The 19,485-nt window shown below is 39.6% G+C and overlaps 1 protein-coding gene across 6 annotated transcripts in view; it reads right to left on the bottom strand.

Annotated features, from left to right (window-relative positions):
- Window positions 1-19,305, bottom strand: part of ino80 (INO80 complex subunit) — a 41,739-nt gene extending 22,434 nt beyond the window's left edge. Inside the window, exons 1-27 of one of the 6 annotated variants that reach the window (XM_023347857.1) lie at window positions 19,141-19,305; window positions 16,697-16,761; window positions 16,390-16,595; window positions 16,156-16,310; window positions 15,985-16,055; window positions 15,591-15,737; window positions 15,390-15,507; window positions 15,110-15,312; window positions 14,938-14,991; window positions 14,634-14,837; window positions 14,229-14,433; window positions 13,959-14,026; window positions 13,647-13,868; window positions 12,408-12,488; window positions 11,875-11,970; window positions 10,612-10,671; window positions 9,539-9,681; window positions 9,063-9,147; window positions 8,867-8,984; window positions 8,690-8,775; window positions 6,802-6,969; window positions 6,483-6,616; window positions 5,640-5,707; window positions 5,451-5,544; window positions 5,112-5,313; window positions 1,344-1,484; window positions 574-799 (exon numbers count right to left, since the gene is read on the bottom strand). In XM_023347857.1, the coding sequence (XP_023203625.1) occupies window positions 574-799; window positions 1,344-1,484; window positions 5,112-5,313; window positions 5,451-5,544; window positions 5,640-5,707; window positions 6,483-6,616; window positions 6,802-6,969; window positions 8,690-8,775; window positions 8,867-8,984; window positions 9,063-9,147; window positions 9,539-9,681; window positions 10,612-10,671; window positions 11,875-11,970; window positions 12,408-12,488; window positions 13,647-13,868; window positions 13,959-14,026; window positions 14,229-14,433; window positions 14,634-14,837; window positions 14,938-14,991; window positions 15,110-15,312; window positions 15,390-15,507; window positions 15,591-15,737; window positions 15,985-16,055; window positions 16,156-16,310; window positions 16,390-16,595; window positions 16,697-16,717 (3,376 nt within the window). In that variant the 5' untranslated portion in view covers window positions 16,718-16,761; window positions 19,141-19,305. The remainder of the gene's footprint in view (window positions 1-573; window positions 800-1,343; window positions 1,485-5,111; window positions 5,314-5,450; window positions 5,545-5,639; window positions 5,708-6,482; window positions 6,617-6,801; window positions 6,970-8,689; window positions 8,776-8,866; window positions 8,985-9,062; window positions 9,148-9,538; window positions 9,682-10,611; window positions 10,672-11,874; window positions 11,971-12,407; window positions 12,489-13,646; window positions 13,869-13,958; window positions 14,027-14,228; window positions 14,434-14,633; window positions 14,838-14,937; window positions 14,992-15,109; window positions 15,313-15,389; window positions 15,508-15,590; window positions 15,738-15,984; window positions 16,056-16,155; window positions 16,311-16,389; window positions 16,596-16,696; window positions 16,762-19,140) is intronic. The other 5 variants (XM_023347858.1, XM_023347859.1, XM_023347861.1 and 2 more) reach the window with 5 other exon arrangements.
- Between the last annotated feature and the right edge of the window lie 180 nt (window positions 19,306-19,485).

Here is a 19,485-nt window from a genome sequence, read left to right as displayed (position 1 = left end):
GAATTTCAGCAAACGGCTTTTGCAGGTAAACTTGATTTTAGGTTGAGAGCTGCTATGCCAGAGAATGTATTCATATCCATTGAATTTTTCCACTTTTTTTTATTTCATCTTTGATGGGCTTTTTATCCATAAGGTAACACTAATAAGAAGTGTTCTTATTCACTTATCATATCATAAATGACATCATAAATGGTTTACAATAGTTACCATTGGTTACCATGGGCCTCTTGGTTGCTCGTCTTGGTGGCTTTGAAATTTTCCAAACGTTGGAGTAAACATTCAGTGCATTTGAATGTAGTAACTGAGGCAATGATGATCTACCATAGTGACACGGCTCTTAATAACTTTATAACTTAATGATGAAATTTAAAATAACCAATTGGCGTTTTCAAAATGCAGGTTTTTAATGTTTTTTGAAAATTTGCCCACTACATTTGCACTAAATTTCCACAAAGACTGACAATAAAAGTACCAGTAATATGCTTTTAGATCTGTTTTTTTTCACATGATGTGCTTACATCATCATCATCACTGCAGAACTAAAACCTGTATCCCAAAGCGACCAGTGCTTACCAGGTATCCGTATGAAGGACCATCCATGGCGAGGTTGGAGGGCCATCAGCCCCCCGGGGCATTGTGGGTGGATGGCGTTAGCCCTCATGCGCCAATCTGAGGCGAGTTCAGGGGAGCCGTACAGAAAGCACTGCTTGTAGACCGTCCCCCCACCGCCGCGCATCATCCGCCACTCGTACTCGGCACTCCGGTCGGCACAATACCGCTCCATGGGAACTGCCGTCACCTAGGCAACCAGAGATAATTTGAGTGATGGAGAAGAAAGATCGAGATTAGTTTTTTTTTTCCTTTGCTTTTTAAAATAAAATTGAATCTGAATAAATTAGATTAGATGCATTCTCCTGTAACTATAATGTCATTATGGTTTTAATGAATCAGCAGGTTCTGATTGCGTGTGTTTGTGTGTGTCCGTGTGTGTTTCTGTGTGTGGGGGGGGGGAGATTGGGAGGAAGCCTAACAACTGAAGAACAACCTGTGTGAAGAGCTCTCTTTGGAGGCTCTGTTTGTTTTAAGTGCAGCTGGAGGGCCTGACGGTCACCCCCATACATTTTCATCTATGATGAAAATGTATCATAGATACATTTTCATCTATGAAATGTGTGTGTGTGTGTAGCCACACACACATTTCATAGATGAGACCTTCTCAGTGTAAAAACCAACACAAAGCAGTGCCTCCCTCTTCTACTGCCACGACCACCCAAACGCAGTCAAACCGACAACGGCGGCCATCCACACAAATCGGTGCTGGCGCATTTTCTTTGCGCACTGACCTTGGGCGTGGCGGCCAGCAGGAACTTGGGTGGCAGCGTGGCTTCACAGGGTCGGAGCGTGGAGGTGGCAGAGTTTCTGTCGTGGATCCTCACGTCTGTGTGGGCCAAAATGCCGGGTCTAGAGGCTGTAAACACCAGATCCTGGAGGACACACACACACAAAGTGTATAAATGATGAGAGGTGAGTTAATTCCGGAACCCCTTATACCGCAATTAATCTCAAGTTGAACTGTGGACAAATGGAGCATAATACATAATAATTTACATAATAAGACCCCTAAAGTCTTAAATCGCTATGCTAAATCTAAGATTACCAAAGCTTAAATGTGTTGATTAAAATGTGTGAGAGTGAAAATTGACTGTATAACAACTGAATATAACATTTGGGTAAGAAGGTGTGAAACAAATTCATACATCAATACATTTTCCAAATAAACGTTGTACTTCATGATAACAAGTAATCTAAGAGTAATGCAGAGGTTCATTTTAGGGCAGTATGTAGGAGTGTTTACCATTGGTGTGTAGTCTCACTGAGACTACACACCTAGTGGTCTGCCACTAGGTGAGACTGCCACCTAGTGGCAGACAGAAAAACAGCTTCACAGATAACATTTAGGCACAGACACCCAATGCTGATGGTTTCTCTAAATAAAATACAGTGCATTAAAAAACCTATTTATATGTTTTTTGGCAAATCAAACTACAGCACCAAACTTCAGTGTAGTTTATTAGGATTTTACGCGCTAGATCAAAACAAAGCCGTGCAAAATGTGCATATTGTAAAGTCATATGATGTTTTAATAAATGTTTTATTAAAAAATGTGGCTTGAATTTGTCATTTATCAACACTTTTTAAAACCATGTTTTAGTGCAAGTCTTTAGAGGTCAATGATTTCATAAGGAACAGTGCTTGTTAATCAACATAAGTACATTAAAACAACCATGTAAATCTACCAGATTGAAACAAAGGGCTAATTTTCATTTGTAGTCCCCTTGCAGATTGATGGTAAAAATAAAAAAAGGACAATTGAAACACACATGAATGAACACACATAAATTATAATGTACAGAAAATTACAAGAAATGGTTTGTACTGGTACAAATTAGCAATTTTAATAAGCTAGTCACACTCACATAAAAATCTGTTAATTCAAATATTTTAATTTAAAACATGAAAGCGACTGTTTAAATGATTTTCTAAAACTGCTCTAATATGTTGCACAGAACTCCCATTATGGCAGTGGTTCCCAAAGATTTTCTTCTCGGCCCCCCCAGTGGTTCTCAAACATTTTCTGGATTCCCATATGGATAACAATAAAATCTCCCCCATAAAAAAAAAAAAAAAAAATCAACTGGGCACACACATCGTTCAACCAGACATAAACCTATACACATATTTTGTTTTCAAACTCCACTGAAGTTCAGGTTGCAACAAAACACACTACAAACCATCTTTACAGTGAAACACTTTTATGTAATTGTTTTTTGTTGTTTTTTTTCATTCATGCATACCACTTCTTGCAGCCCCCTGCAATGGCGTTGTGCCCCCCTTAGGGGGCGCGCCCCACACTTTCGGAACCACTGCACTAGGGTGTCTTAAAACAAATGCGTGCCACTCCTTTTAGAAATTTACATTCACTAATTATGCACTACTTCATGTTGGTCTAATACATTTAAAACCCTGAAGTTTGTGTTTATGACATGAACTTTTGCTAGGCACTGTAAATGGAACATTCAGTGGTTACGTGCAGGAATATTCAGACCCTGTTCTTCCACAAGAGCGCCAGAAGAACTGATTATAAAACTGACCACAATGTCAATCATTCAGCCAGACAACAACGATGAGCCAAGAAGAGAGCCGTGGCTCTCTGTGCCAGCGGCACCGAGCTTTACAAGAAAAAGGAGCAGCTGTAGGAAGCGGGCCAAAATCACAGGAGTGAGTGTTTCCTACGAATAAGTGTGAGAGTCTGGGGGTTAGCGTGGTCAAACAGCACATATACAGTCTAAACTCTCCTGGTATCCACAGGTTTCCAGGTTTTATTTTGGCTGCTCCAGGAGAGGAAGCTGAGATGTAATTCAGCTGTGATGAGGCCGTCAGAGGAAGAGGAGGATGAAATTACCCCAGTAGTATTTTCCAACACATTAAAACACAAGTGACGAAGGTTGGTGATATGACACAAATCTGGCCACAAGCAACTGTTTACTGGGTAAAAGTTGACTGGACATGAACTGCTGAACTTCTCTTAAAGCTCCTAGCAAACAAATCAGATGCATTTTTGTCCCCTGGTGGTCTGTATATTTAAACTGGCAGAGGCGGCGATTCCCATAATAAAAGAAATACCCAAAAAACAATGAATAATGCACTGTCTCAATCCAGCCATGTACCTCACAGCTGCAGGGTCCTACACACATGAAACGTTTTGTGTGCGCCTGAGAAGAGCTGTCTTGTGCTGCGTCTATCCCGAAGGTAAAACGCTGGCAAGCATTTCAAACTACTAAGCTGTTTTAAGGGAACAAAAAAACAATACAATGTCTTTTTTTTCTCACTGAATGCTTTGTCCTCTCCCACAAACCACCAAAACAACCAATCATTGTTATGAGACTCATTTGCCTGTTCTTTGGCAGACAAGCTAAGTTTCAGTTATTTTATGTGGGAAAAATTACACTTGTTTTAAGTTTATTTCTGTCGAGTATAAGGCTGGGCATTTATTGTACTGTTTATTATTTATCACGATAAACTTCTTATGATAAGAATTTTGATTTATCGTTTCCAGGGATTCTGCAGCTTCCACCAACTCAAATTTATGACTTTTTAAGACCATCGTGACTAGAATTTAAGACCAATATCCCCACAGAAATGTTCAGTCTTCATTCAGCCAATAAATTTGCACTTGGCCATGATAGAAGCAAAAGGCTGGCTAGCAAGCTAGAGTATGATAGCGGTGAGTAACCGATAGCTTACAATTTTGAATCTCAGAATGCAATAGACGTCTGAGTGCAACTCAAACTTTTGCATGACGGAAAAGTCCCACACAGAAAACTATTCACTGAATATACAAAATTGAATAGTCTTTTCATGATAAATTTAAGACCTGTGATTAACATATTAAAGGTCAACTTACTTTTCAAAATGAATTTAGGACATTTTAAGGCTAAACTGTGGATTTTTGTGATTGCTGGTTTTACTATTTTCTCCACTGCTGTTTCATTGAGTGTATCAATAAATTTGAAAATATGACTAAATGCAATTACTTTGTGACGTTTAGTGATTCAAATCACATTTCTTTATGCAACTGGCATCCTAAAGAAGCACATTACGAATATTTAAGGGCAGCATTTGTGTGTATGGGGCTCTGATTGCTATGCCATGCAGTCACAACCGTTCCTTAATTTTGAATGATCAGCAATCAACCAATACTTACATGTGAAACCAATCATACCCACCGACCTTGTCTACATCTGCATAAGTCTGAAAATCTGGCACTGTCACATTTTGCTCTGCTGTGTTAGAGGGCTGACTGACAGACGTGCCCACATCTGTCAACTTAGCAACTTTATATAAATCATTAAAATAATCATCAGGTCAGACTTTTTAAGGATCAGCGAAAACAGAAATCGGTACACCTTCAATTTTTCCCATTGGACACTGGATTCTTTGTCTCCTTAAAATCAATTTTTAATTATGTTTTTTAGTGTTTTATGATCTCTTCAACATTTCACAAGAAAATGGAAGGTGCCTGTGTGTGTCTCTGTTTTTTTTTAACTAACCTGGAGGACGGGACTGGTTTGTGTGTTGGGGAAGGCGGTCGGTTTGTTGAGCCACAGGATCAGATCCTTGTGAGAAAGACACACACTCTTGTGCTGTATCCTCCCTCTGTCGCCTTCGTCTTGATGCTCCCCCATGGGATCGAACAGCCGTTGATAGTAGAGCCGGTAAGCAGCTTTCATTGACAGGAAAAGACCTAACCACCTGAGAGATGGACACAAAATCACAAAATCTATTTATAAAAATTGGACCCCAAAACAAAAGTAGGGTAAACAATGCAGAATAACCGCTTCCATCGTATTAAATTCCAAGCGAGTAAATGGATGACTTTTAACACTCACCTCACTAAGGTGCCTTGCAGCATCATATTGGACATTTCTGCTGGTGACACATCAATAAAGCGCAAGAAGGAGAAGCAGCTTCCTTTTTCGTCATCTGAGACAGAACAGCCAAAACACAAAGTGGTGAAAATGACGTCGCACACAGAATGGAGTTGTTGCCACGTTTTACGTTTTCTGCTTGGTGCTCACCTTTCCTATGAAAAAGGGACTGCTGGATGTGATTTGGCGAGAAAGGAGATAACAGCACTTGTAGTAATCTGAGAAAGATGAGAAGAGATACAAGATCAGGTTATAACAGTAGGTGTGAGGAGCAACACCATCAGAATGCAAGGTATTAGAAACGTAGTATTTACACCCTTAGATATTCAGGATTCAGTGGATTTGATTCGGATTTTATGTGACAGACCAACATAAAGGAGTGCATAATAGATGGGGGTGTACTCACCATCTTTACTCTGATACCCTTAAATAAAATCCAATGCAACCAATCTCATTTAAAAGTGCCCTAGTCAGTAAATAAAGTTCATCTGGGTGAAATTTTAGCTCAGTATAACTATTACAGCTATTACCAGCTGCAAAAAGACAAAATAGAGTAATGCACATGAGATGTCCAGAACTAATTCTGAGGTTTTGTGACAAGACTTGAACATTCCTATTCCCACACAGTCTCCATCCAAACTGACTGAACCTGAAATATGCATTTTGGAAAAAAAAACTGGTAGAGACACTAAAAACATGTAGCTGTGACTGGGATAAAAGCTCGCTCTAGAATGTTTTGTGGATGACAAAATATGACACTTAGCATGCATAAAAAAACTGTACAAGCCATTAACCTTTTCCATATACTACACAATCATTCACTCTATCACATAAATCCTATTAAAATAGATTGAAGTATATTGGCAACAAAACAAAAAAGGGAATGATTAGTTTTTAACGACTTTGGAGATTAAGCAGCAGCTTTGATTGAGCTGGTGTTTTTTGTTTTGTTTTGTCTTTCCTTTTAGAAAGTTTGAGTGAAGAAGATCATACTTGTTCTTGGCCTGGTTGTGTGTGTGGACGAGACCATGACGGTAGAGAAACTTGGAAATGACGTATGGCTTGACAGACATGTGGAAAGGGGAGCGGGTTTCCTGACGCTCAAACAGGTCAGGGTGGTTGCAAACCTGCATACAAATATGCAATTAGAAGTGATTCTTTCTGAAAATACAAGTTGTGGATACATGATTTTGTGGGTAACTAGGAAAATATGCAGAAAAAAAAAATCCACTTTGTACAGTCAAGTAGTTTCACATAATTTGGTTTACTTTGGAGGCTGAATAGAAAGAAAAACAAAAGCAACAGCACATGCCTTCCTAAACTGCATGACCAGGTTCATAAGCGAGGAAGTGGTGCTGCTGGCCTGCTGGGCCGTGCCCATGGAAGACTGGAGGAGGTCCTCGATGGAGATCTTGTTCCTCAGAGCCTGGTAGAGCAGCCTCTGACGGGACGTCAGCTGGCAGTAGGTCAGGATCTCAATCTGCAGAGTGGGAGAAGACAAAGTTGCTTTGAACAACACATTCATTGGGCCTCTCACAGTGTAACAGTGGGGCGGACGACCCATTAAAAGTGGCTATAGTCCTCGATGTGCCCATTTCCTGTCTGGTAACTGTCAATAAAGGCCATTACATTCAACGGGACTCACAGTTTATCATGATATGTCTTAAAAATATATATTCATATATTTTGCTCACTTTCTTTGCTAAAAAACTAATTACAGAAAATATTTTCAAAAAGTGGCCTTTATTTTAATCAGAACTTCTGTGAATTGAAAGGCAGAGTAGGAGCCAAGCTAGGAGAATTTTTGTTCAATTATGATAATATAGTCATAATATTAACCTAAAACAGCCACAAAATTATCAGACCCAAAAAAAACATCTTAAAATTATAAGAAAAGAAAAGTTATTTTAATGAGAACAAAGTTTCTGGTTTTCAGGTTCTAATCTGACCAGCTCAGTTTGTGTAATTCTTTCTTCGAATTAGACACAGTTGTTTCAAAGTATCTATAAAATCTTTACCAAAGTACAACTTCACAAGATGCTCATTTAATTATTTTTTTTTACTTTATTTTCCCAATATTACAATGGTATTCTATTTTTCTTGACTCTATGCTTTTACACATGTATCCATGTAATATTACGAGTTTACTCTCATAATTAAAAAAATAATTTGCCACCCCAAAATATTCTGTCTTTGTATTGAGCTGAATTCAGAGTTCAAATAAGTAGAAGCTATATAAAAAAAAATACTTGTGAAACAAGATGGCGGCCTCAAGTGTGCTGACATCTATCTGTAATATCCAGATTTTCCAAAAACTAAATCTTCAAAAACCAAAAATTCAATTCATAGATAAAATAGATTTATCGCCCAACCGTACTCAGAGCTAATAAAAAAGGTCTTACTTTTTCTTATTCTCCTAAATTAAGCAATACCAAAAGAGTTACACCCCAAGTCAAATCTTCCAGGACTTTCATTTCAACATTTTCAGCTAGTTTTATATAACAATAACATTTAGAAGCAGGAAAGTTCTGATTTATACACAATTTACTATTTTATATAATTAAGCGTTCGCATTTAAGATTTTTTCTGTCAGGTACCGAGCACTGTTAAGTCTCACATTATAATCCCAATGTAAGCAGATAATCAAATGCCAGAATGATCTCACTGTGCAGAAACATAACAGAAGGAAAGGAAAAAATCAACAGAAAAACAAGAGACGACCAATAAGTGTGGAGAAGGAAGAGAAGTACGCTGGCAGGGCTGTTCGTGGGCGCTGAGATGAAGAAGTGAAAAAAGACAGATGTGGAGGAGTGATGAACTCTGCCATTCCTCTGCATACCAAAACGTAAGTGTGTGTGTAGCAGGAGGCCCTGAGTCCAGCATACATCAGGAGGATATGCCAATAAAAGCTTCACTCTCATGCTTATTGCAACACTTTATGTGTCACTGAGGTGAGCAAAGAGGCAGAAAGAGTGGAGAGCAGGAATAATTCACACAATTAGAATATGAGGTTTTATACCATACAGTTTTAGATTGAACACATCTCAAAAATGATCAGTTTTCATTACATTTTTACAATAAAAATATGCCTAATCAATTAAAAACCCTCATTCCTCCTTGAAGGCAGTTCAGAACTGCAACTAATCCAAAAGATAGTTTGACCAAGAGGTTTGCTCAAACAAACAAACAAATGTTTTTACCTTGTCTGAGAGTTCATTTTCCACGTCCTTCTTGATCCTGCGCAGCATGAATGGCTTGAGGATCATGTGCAATCTGGAAAGCTGATCTTAAAAGAGAAAGAAAAAAAAACCACACACAACATATTACATGCAAAAGTATAAATAGCAAACTGAGGGAAACATTTCTGTTGCACTCACTCTCATCGATGGCAGACTTGTTCTCAGCGTGGCTCTCGATGTCCTTGGAGAACCATTCGTTAAACTCTTCGTGGGAATCGAACAATGTGGGCATGATGAAGTGCAGCAGGGCCCACAGCTGAGAAATAGTGACGACATACAGTTGTTAACACTTCTGATAAGAACACATACATTTAAATGCATACACACTACAAACCTCAGCCATAGTGTTCTGGATGGGCGTCCCGGTCAACAGGAGTCTGTTCCGACACTGGAACTGCAAGAGGATTTTCCACCGAACGCTAACAAAAAAAAAGAAAAAAAGTTTGTCACTGATATTAACATACGATCCACCAGTTACAATATGTGTTTTTTAAAGTAAGCACATTTTGATCAGTCTCCAATAAAAACTTGTATGAGCTGTACAGCTGTGGAAGTCAGTGGGAACATTTTTCCAGATGTTTTTGTTGATTTTGAGCTTAAGAACAGTGTCCCTGAAATCTATATCCTGCCTGATTTATGATGTGCCGACCTCACCTAATAGCTTTCAATGTCAAAAATCGTTTCGGACTGCAGAGATTAACATTTCTCCTTTGTCGTAACTCTGCTAAACTGAGTCTTAAAACAACCAAGAATAAATATTAACATAACTAGCACAGGCAGTAAAACAGACATATTAAAAATCTGCTTTACCTGGAGCTGCTTTTCAGAGCCTGAGCCTCGTCCAGAACCATGTACTGCCACTTGACCCTCTGGAAGTACTTTACATCTTGGACTACCAGCTGGTAGCTCGTGATCACCACGTGAAAAGGTGCGTTTTGTGTATAAAGTGTTTTCTAAGTAAGAATTGGCAAAAGAGAGACACGGTTACAGACTACAAGAGAAAGAAAAATGACAGAAGAGAAAATAATTGCGTTAAAGATTATAAGCGGTTATCGTTTCTGAATAGATATCTGTTTTAGTATCTCTGTTTAGCATAAATCCAGATTAGCTAGCCTGAAGCTAACAGCTAAACAGAGAGACAAAGTCAACTTCTGCCATCTCAACAAAATCCTGTTAATGCATGGAATGCTATTTTAATAACCTATAAACAGTCATCATGTTTGCATTGAGCCATATTTTTACATAGAAGCCAAAGATTATTTACACAGGAAAATGGAGGTTGGAGGCACTAAAAACCTTCCTGAGTGAAGCAAGAACTGGGTTCAGAACATTTAAACCATTTCCATTCAAAGTAACTACCTAAAAAAGTATGACAGTGTAAAGATTAATATAATAGAGTTCATGATTAGGCACCATATTATTTTTGAACTTGGGTTCTTGAAAGGCATCAAATGTTCTGGCCAGAAAAAAAAAATGTTCTGTGTAAAAGAAGAAATTGATCTGATTTTGAATATTACATAGGTTGTTACTCTGACAGGAAATGTTTCACCAGATTCCATTTAAAATAAGCGTTTAGAAAAGGACGGTTATTGGTGGCGGATCGCCTCCTACCTCCATTTTCTGTATGAATTATTAATGGTCCCCAGGTGGGAAAAAAAAAAAAAACAGCCGAAAGATTGAAGATTAATAAAATATTGTTCTCATAAACTGCTATGAGCTTTTTCTTTTACATTGGAGTTGTTTTAAAACAGTGGGAGTCTGCTTTGGTCACTTACCTCCTGTAACCTTCAGACTTTAGGACCAGACAATCTGGATTTTAAGTGTTATTTATTTTTACCAAAAATAAATAACACTCCATATATTCAGTATAAACTTATTTGTACCTGGCTCCAAAATTTCCGAATGACTTTGCGGTCGTGGGGGTTCCCCCAGTACGGCAGCACCTGCGGGACACAAATCAGCAACGTGACAAAACGCAAAAAGCTGCATCGGCTGTTATCGGCGAATAGGCGCTGATCAAAATAATCACCGAGTTAATCTACTCCCCCAGAAACTACCCTTCTCTGAACCCGTCACGACTACGATGATCAGCAAGAGAAAAAAACATAAACACCAGGGATGTTCACAGGGGAAACGTTCGGGGTACAGCACTCACCGTAAATCACAGGCTAACCTGCTGATGTAGAACATGATGTGAAAAGATGTAAATGTCGCTATATAACTCAACACCAGCTGTCATTCCATTGTTTTCAGTCAGGTTTGCACCCCATTAGCAAAACAAACTGGAACTGATTCTCTTCCAGAATTAATGATAAAGTAAGCTGAATGCTAAGGATAACAAAGACATATTGTGTGTGTGTGTGTGTGTGTGTGTGTGTGTGTGTGTGTGTGTGTGTGTGTGTGTGTGTGTGTGTGTGTGTGTGTGTGTGTGTGTGTGTGTGTGTGTGTGTGCATGTGTGTGTGGGCGTGTGCGGGGGTCTGTGGGGGTGTGTGTGTGAGCCAGCTTACGGCTGATATTAAGTGTCTCGCAAAGGTATTTATGCTGAGATTAAATTACACACATTTGAACTTCGTTTAGCTTTTAGGCAATGTCTGAAAACAAGGTCCCTCACTTTTGTTTGGGGGTATCAGAGAAAAAAAAGTGGTGAAAACTATTTGATTTTTTTTAACATTTTCACATCCATGTATCCTTTCGTTTCTAACTTCATGATTATGCACTGCTTGGTGTTGGTCTATCAGGTAAAATACAGTTAAGTTACATTCCGATGTGTGCTTACAATGTGGAATAAATGGAAAAGAAAAGAGTTAAGGGTTATGAAAACTTTGGCAAGTACATCCATCCAAGGGCCAGAAACGCCAGCTATGCTATGCGAAAAGACTAGTTTTCAAAAAAAATCTTAAAAATTCAAAATAGCCTTCTATTGAGTAAAAGAAATAATGTTACAATACTGTCCCCTAATGGATGTTTGTAGTACAAAAAAATCAACCAGTTTTAACATTTTTGACACATAAATAGAGAAGAGGAACAGAAAATAAAGAGACAGAGATTTCCGAGAGGACAGAGATTTCCGAGAGGAAATCTCTGTAGGTGTTTCTTCTGCAGGTGTTTCCGTTGCTGCATTCAGTCGGCATTTACAGATTCCCACCTTGAATTTGGGCACAAAGCGGCTGAACTCCTGGTGCCAGTTGTTGAGCGTGGACGCTGGAGAGATGATCAGGAACGGACCCCAGATGTTGTCTCTCTGCGGAGGAAAAGAGCAGACGTCATCAGCTGCTACACCAGGTGGTCTTTGCGTATGCGGTTGAAAGTGGGACCCGAAAACAGGAAGTCCTACGAGGATCGCAGCGCGCGTCATTCTAAACAAGCCGCACACCCTCTGATTACCACTTCTTCTCTTCTTAAGAGGAAAAAGACTAAAGCTGGCAATTTCGCTATTCACATTTGTGAAATCTGACATATTTACTAATGCAGTCAAATGTTCCAACACCTGCAAAAAAAAAAAAAAAAAGCAGAGTTGCAAACCAGGAACTCTTTAGAGGAAGCAGGTGCACAAAGAGGCAGTCCAGTAGATGTTTCCACGAGTGAAAAACAATAGAGACGAGATAAAATTCCAGCATGTTATGGAGGAGAGGTGTAAATGAGCCCGCCGCCCCTTTGACCCAGTCCTCTCTCTCTCACCTCCGCTAGGTGGGCCAGCAGGGCAATACTTTGAACCGTCTTCCCAAGTCCCATTTCATCTGCCAAGATTCCATTTATCCCCTGTGGCAAAGAGAAGAAAACAAACAGAGAGCTAAATTACTCCATGGGGGCTTTAATAACGTAATTTTATGATTTGCCAAAAAGGACACAAAGCAAGGATTGCACAACTAAAATACCTTAAAGTTTGTGTTTTGACGGACCCTGACCACACACTCTGTCCTGTTTCTTACCTCTCTCTAAACGCTCGCTTGTTTCAGTAATACAGACAGAAAAGCTACCAATATTCAAGAGTATTTGTACCGCTTTAAGTTTTTCCGCATTTCTAATTTCGCAACCCTACGGATATTTCTTTACAGCAACACAATTGCGAAGTAAAAACAAAACAAAGCAAAAAAATACATACTTTTTTTTTATCTGAAAAGTGTGCTTTGGATTTTTATTGTTCTCATACCCTGACTGTGATGCCAGATCGGCACACACCTAGTGCTTTTTCAACATTATAACATTATAATCGGGAACATGGAATTCATTTTCCCCTGAGGCGAGCTACAATGCTGATTCAGCTCACCACACAACACATGTCCTTCTAACAATCCGAGACGAGGTTGTGCCCAGAAAACCTCTGCAGTGTTTTTGTTTAAGGTTTCCATCTTGTGTAATAAGGTTTCACTTTACATCTCTGCTGCGGACTGTGCAGCTAGACTCAGTATCTCACGATTTTATTTTTTTGCTTCTTTCACACTTCCCAAAACCTTCTGGAATATTTCACAATACTGCTGCTGAAAGACCAAAGGTTTGTTTTCTTTACAATTCATCTTCGAGGTATACATTGTTTTTTTTTTTTTTAAAGGATAATTCATCATGTGAAGTGATACTGGTGAGAACAAACCCAGCCCATGCTTGGAAAGACTCAGCCGTCAGAAGCTGCCCCTTAAATAATATAGATGAAACTTTTAAAATAATAAAAAAATAATAATAATAATAATCAGCTGGTGAAGCAAGTCAGATGATATTCAACTTCAAAAAGTCATATTACTTCTTTGAAGTATGTGTAAACTTATGCATATATATTGAGGCCTGGTTACATTTTTAGGCTAATGCTAAATGATGTAATTTGGAAACCAAAAAAGCAAAACAATGTTCCAAATCCTAACAAAAAGAAAAGAAAGCTTTCAGTTTTCCAGTCAAGTTTTTACTGAGAGAGACAGACAAACTTACCTGTTCATAGAGGTTGGCCAGCCAGTTCATGCCTTTGAGTTGATAACCCTTAAGTTTTCCGTTGAAAATGGTGGGCTGAGGAATGTCCTCGCCTGCTTGGATGGAGGGGTTTGACAGACTGTAGCTCTCTCCAAACCCAGAGGCCAGTCCTGAGGACATGCTGCCCGCAACATGCAGAGAGGCACTGCGGCTGTCTTTGGCCTCTTCGTCAAACATCCTTGTCTACGTGAAGAGACGACAAAGGGATATTTAAGAGTTCTTCTTTTTGTAGGCGATGACAGAATTTCCATAGATGGAGGAATATCAGCTTACTCTCTCTTGGTGAATCTGATAAGCTTCTCTAGCATTCCTCAAAGCCTGCGATTTGTAGTATTCACTGTCTGTAAGCACATAAAATCGTTTGATTTTGTATAATTAGAATCAAATTGAATATGAGGTTTTTATTGACCACATACGGTATTGGTTGAACAAAACAAAGTAAAACTGGAAATTTGGTATGTTTTTTTTGGGGTTTTTTTTTTACAATTGCCTCACATTGTTTGTCTAATAAATCAAATAAATTGCTCAAACTGCTTATCATACCATAATCCTCCTGTCCAACATTGACCATCACGCCTCCTCCCACATCAATTTGTCTCTGGGACGAATTGTCTTCAAGCTTTCGCAAAATGTCCTCCTGCGTCGTGTCCCCTTCCGGTGCCCCCATGCTGGCTTTGCCGCTCATAAAATGAGCGTACAACTCCGTCTGAGTGATCAAAAAGTTCAGCTTACGCTGCTGACGTTTAGCCTGCGGAGAGAGTAAACTTCAGTGCATCCAAGATTGTAAAGGAACATTTTTCATGTCAAAATTCAGTCCCTTTGCTCAATAAACCTCATTCTCAGTCCTTTTTAGTCAGAAAATAGTGAAATCCAATTGAATGCCTTTTCCAGGTTGTGTAGGAACCCCGTTCTAATGTCTCCATCCACATCGACCCTGTAGTGACCTACCTCTCTCATCTCTTCGTCGAGTTTCCGCTGCTCCAGAGCTTCCTTCTCAGCTCTCTTCCTGTGCTCTTTTTCCACTTTGTCATATTTCTTCCAGTAGAGCATCATCTCCTTGGTGAGGCGTCGCGCGCGGGGCAGCGTCTCTTTGCAGTTCTTCTGAGCCTGGATGGCGGCACGCCGGACCTCTCGCATGCACTGGTGGGCCAGCTGGAAAAACACCAAGCAGCTGTTAAGGCTTACAGCCATAAAATAACTTCACAGCGTCTGTAAAAGTTTATTTTAAGCACGTAGTTGTGTGTTTGCTTACCTTTTTAGCGTTGGTGAGTACTACGTTTTTGGCAGAAGTCTTCTGCTTGAAAGACTGCAATAAAGATGAAGAAAAATAAAGGTTACTAAGGGCAAAGAACAATCTTCAGATTATATTTTGTCCATAATCGTAGAGCAAATGCGGGTTTGTCCTTTGGTTCTTACACACTAACCTTAGGAACCTCCTTTTTAGCGATGGTGAGCCACACTTTACGCCGCCGTGCATTCAGCTGTTCAACAGTGAGATGTTTTTTCTTCACCATGGGCAGTGGAGCATCATGGGAAAACTTTGCAAACACCTTGGTGATATATGGACGCTCCTCGTCGAGAAATTCTTCACCTCTTTTCTTTTTCTTCTTCACTTTCTTTAATTTTCCTAAACAAAACCAACAACAACAAAAACGTGGAATATTTTATGCGTTTTAGCACTAGCATCATCACGTCTTCCCTTACCTTTGATTTTCTTCTCATCTTTAATTTTCTTTTTCTTCGTGCCCAGGTGGCGCTGCTGCTCATAGAAAGGATCATGACTTGACAGGAGTCCTGTGCTGTAGTACTGATACTGATAGAGCTGCATGGAGACATGCACACAATTATTAGAAGGGGAACTCTTACGTGGGCAGGACTCTTAGCATGGATCCCGGTTGCTGGCACCTCTCGGTCGGAGTAGAACTTGCTCTGATGCTGCCGATTGTGACGGTGTAACCGAAGCATGTCGTGAAGCTCCTCCCGAGACAAACTGAAGTTAGCGTCGTCGGACTCTGCGTCAGAGTCTGTGGTGTCGTCACTCAGGAGGATGTTCTGCAGAAGACACAAGAAAGGAAGCTAAGACGGAATGCAAATGGTTCAAAATAAGCCAATGAAAAAAATGGATTTTTTTATTGGAAACTGGTGTTTATAATTAATAACTATCACTAAGCTATATCACTGTCAAGCCTACACTAATAAACTATCAAACAGTTGTTTATTGACTGTTAATTATAGTATAATTAACTATAAATTAACTGGTTCGTTAATGCTTACAAGCATTAAATAAAGCTGCTATTACCTTGAGCCATTTTCTGTTCTTTTTCAACTTTGAAAAATTGTAGAGATTCGTTTTATCGGCCTTTTGGTCTGCTGGATTGAAATGAGAGGAAGAATATTATATTTTATAAATAAACATGATGCAGTGAGGTTTGTGCAGGAGAAAAACATGCGACTCTGAACGTCCTCTTACCTTTACCTTGCAGTACTCCGTTAAGGGGTTTGCAGTCTGATAGCGCATCTTCTTGCTCGCATGGCTCACTCTTCACGGACAATGCTGTGTGTTGGTTGGAGGCGTCCAGGGAAAGGCCCGACCCCAAAGCGCCATCGCTGTCGTCGCTATCGTCGCTACAATAACAACATGAAACTTTAGTGCATGCAAATCGCTGCCGTCCGTCCCTGTGACATCCCCCCCTCTTCTCTATACCTTATGTCTCTGTTAAAGATAGCAGCGGTTTGTCGCAGAAAACTGTCCAACTTCAGAGATCTTTCCAAGCGCTGCAGATAGAGAGGCTTGGCCAGGCCAGAGAGCCCCGGCGACCCATCCTCCTGGCGCCCATCTTGCCCTGACGCCATGCAGCACTGACTCCTCTGCCGAGCAGGGCAGAACCCTTTACTGAAGAAATGCACACACTGAAAATGAGTAAGTTATACATGACAGGAGGGGGCCGAGAGGCTAATTCCAGGATGCGCAATATTCTAGTAGCACATAATCCATGCACGAGGATCTTTACCTTTTGGTTAAGAAATGGCATTCCTCTTGAGTCCAAGATGAATTACCTCACAAAGGTGAAAGAGTCTAGAAAAGAAGAAATCCAATCATTTTCTATTACATGTGATGCGTGTACGCCTGTCATATTTCAAATTCTAAAAGTACAGAGACAGCTATTTAGTTACATTCTAACAGTTTGTTAATTCTGCCACAGCTGGCCTTTAAGGACATGTGTGATGTTGATATGGCTCAAAATGAAAATGAGTTTGACACCCCTGCTGTATTATTGCTTAGAAGCACAGTTTCTCTAATTTTATGAAATGGAGGAAGTAAAGAAGTGTATTCATGCGAAAAGAAATATGCATAAAAAACTATAGATGAAACGAGGGTCACTATTAGAGCAGCGATTATCAATTGTTTTCATAATCGTATATTCTATTGATTATTGTGATGATTAATTTGAGATATATATATATATATATATATATATATATATATATATATAAAATCCTATTCTTTTTATTGTCTGAAATGCAATAACAGCACTCCTTTAGTGTATACTTGATCCTTAGTAGCAAAGGATGCATCCAGGTCACTGTAATACCTGGATGCCTCCTGTAATACCAGGTAATACTTCTAACATCAAAATGTGAAATCCTCTGCCCTTTCTGCTTCACTTAACATCAAGTGAATGGATAGCAGTAGGAAATTGTTTTTACTGAATTTCTGGTTTTTTTTTTATATATATATAATTTTATATTTCTCAGACAAACTGGTAACTGGAGGAGACTTTAATATGTTTCTGGATATATACCTTGATCTGCTCAAAAAGATTTTTATTAAACAATTAATGTTTTGAGAGCATGTATAGCTCATAAAATAAGCAAAATACATATATGTGGTGCAAAATTCCAGGAGGATTGGCACTCCCAAATTTCTTGCTGTTCTACAGGGCCTCAGCGATAAAGGCTTTAAATTTCTGGCTCATGTAATGTCTCCAATTATGGGAGTTATGATCAAGTCACATGTAATGTTTATTATTCTTGGAGTATCTGAAACCTTGCATTTCTATTGTGTCATAACAGCAAGGGAGGGGGGGGGGGGGGGGGGTGCGTGCAAATAAATGTTCACTTTATGGAAAAATAAGAATGTGCCAACAATTAAGATGTGGATAGAGGGTATTACAAAGACATTCCATTTGGGAAAAATAAGATATGTTTTGAAGCATAGACTCTAAATATTTGATCAAACTTGCCAACCCATTATGAGATACCTCGCTAATATGGATGTAGCTCATGAGTCGGCCAAATAGAATCCATGATATAAGCTTTGCATCATTGGCTAATTCTGTTAAATTGGTCATACTGAGATTATACTATCTGTAAAACTGCTCTGTTTTGTTTGAGGATCTGTAGATACAGATAGATATTTAAAGTATTATTTTAATTGAACTAAAACATTTCTAATGACTGGAACAAATCATTTTGAGTCGCGCTGTAAGAGTCCCAACTTCAGTCTAAGGTAAAGAATCTATGGCAGTGGCAGGAAAGATTAGAGTGACAGACTTTAGTCAGAAATTGAAAAAGAGGGTTCAGTGTTTGAATCCAGTGATGTCAATATAGCTTTTTACAATAACTGAAAAGGACACAAATATATATTTTGCATGCTATTGTTGTGTGTGCGCACGTTTGTATGTGTGGGTCAAAATAAGCAAGAATTTCCAATTGTAATTATTAATGCGAATTGGCATGCCTGGTTTGCTTTAGACGTGTTAAAAATTTAATTAAAAACAAAGACAGGCTTTGTTGTTTTTAGAACACAGAAACGTGTTTTATTATTACCATTTGTCTGTCATATTTCGTTATAGAGAAGCAGATCCAGGCGAGTGCTGATGGAGGGCTCCTCTTGCTAGCTAACCTTCGCACGGTTAGCATACAAGCTAACGACCGTTAGCTGGCTCCGATCAGTTATAGACAGGGGTCAAGGTGCTGGTGCACACATGCGCTGACAGCTGTTTATTAAACCAGCCCTAATATTCAAGTCAACATTGGTAGATTCCTTCAGTAGCCACCAAATGTAATGAGACAACTGTTCGTTGTAATATTTTTAACGTGGTTTATTATCAGAAATGCTAGCTGGCTAGCTTATCAGAAACGAAGGAGTTCTGACGAGGACATCGTCTTACGCCATAAATATGAAGTATTCAAACTGGTTGTGTCTCTTTAAGGCCACCACCTCCCAGCCTAAACAATGTATAAAGATATATCAGTTTAATAATAATTTGTTGGGTTGCTTGCTGTTACGACACCGAGGCCCACCTCCCGCGCCTCTCATACCCTTGCAGCGGGTAATAGCGGAGGCTCGGCTGCCTGGTGTATGCACGATCCCCATCTTTTAATTCTTTCTCCCTCCTGGCCATCTTCCCCATTGCTCCTTCGCCATAACAACCACCGCGGAGTCTCTCACCTCAGCCCCGTGTCCCCCCTCCGGTCCCTCTCGTCGCTGCTGCCGACTCTCGGTTCTGTGGCTCCAAAATGGCGGTTTGAGGCACCAAGCGAGTCCGTGAGCTTTGAGTCGGCAGCAGCAGCAGAGAGGCGGCCACTTTCTGTTACTGAGAGAGCAGAGACACGACGCCATGGCCAGGTTACAGCAAGGAGCAGGCGCTTTAATCAATACCAGATAGAGAGACGAGAGTCAACCGGTATCTTTGAGCCAACACCAGCAACCAAAAAAATTAGCAAGATTTCTTTACGGTTAAAAAATGTTATATTACTCTCACATATGACATTGCAAGTCGTATAAATATGCATA

The sequence above is a fragment of the Xiphophorus maculatus genome, chromosome 15, assembly GCF_002775205.1.
Source record: "Xiphophorus maculatus strain JP 163 A chromosome 15, X_maculatus-5.0-male, whole genome shotgun sequence".
NCBI classification, from domain to species: domain Eukaryota; kingdom Metazoa; phylum Chordata; class Actinopteri; order Cyprinodontiformes; family Poeciliidae; genus Xiphophorus; species Xiphophorus maculatus.
This window is presented reverse-complemented; position numbering and strand designations above follow the sequence as displayed.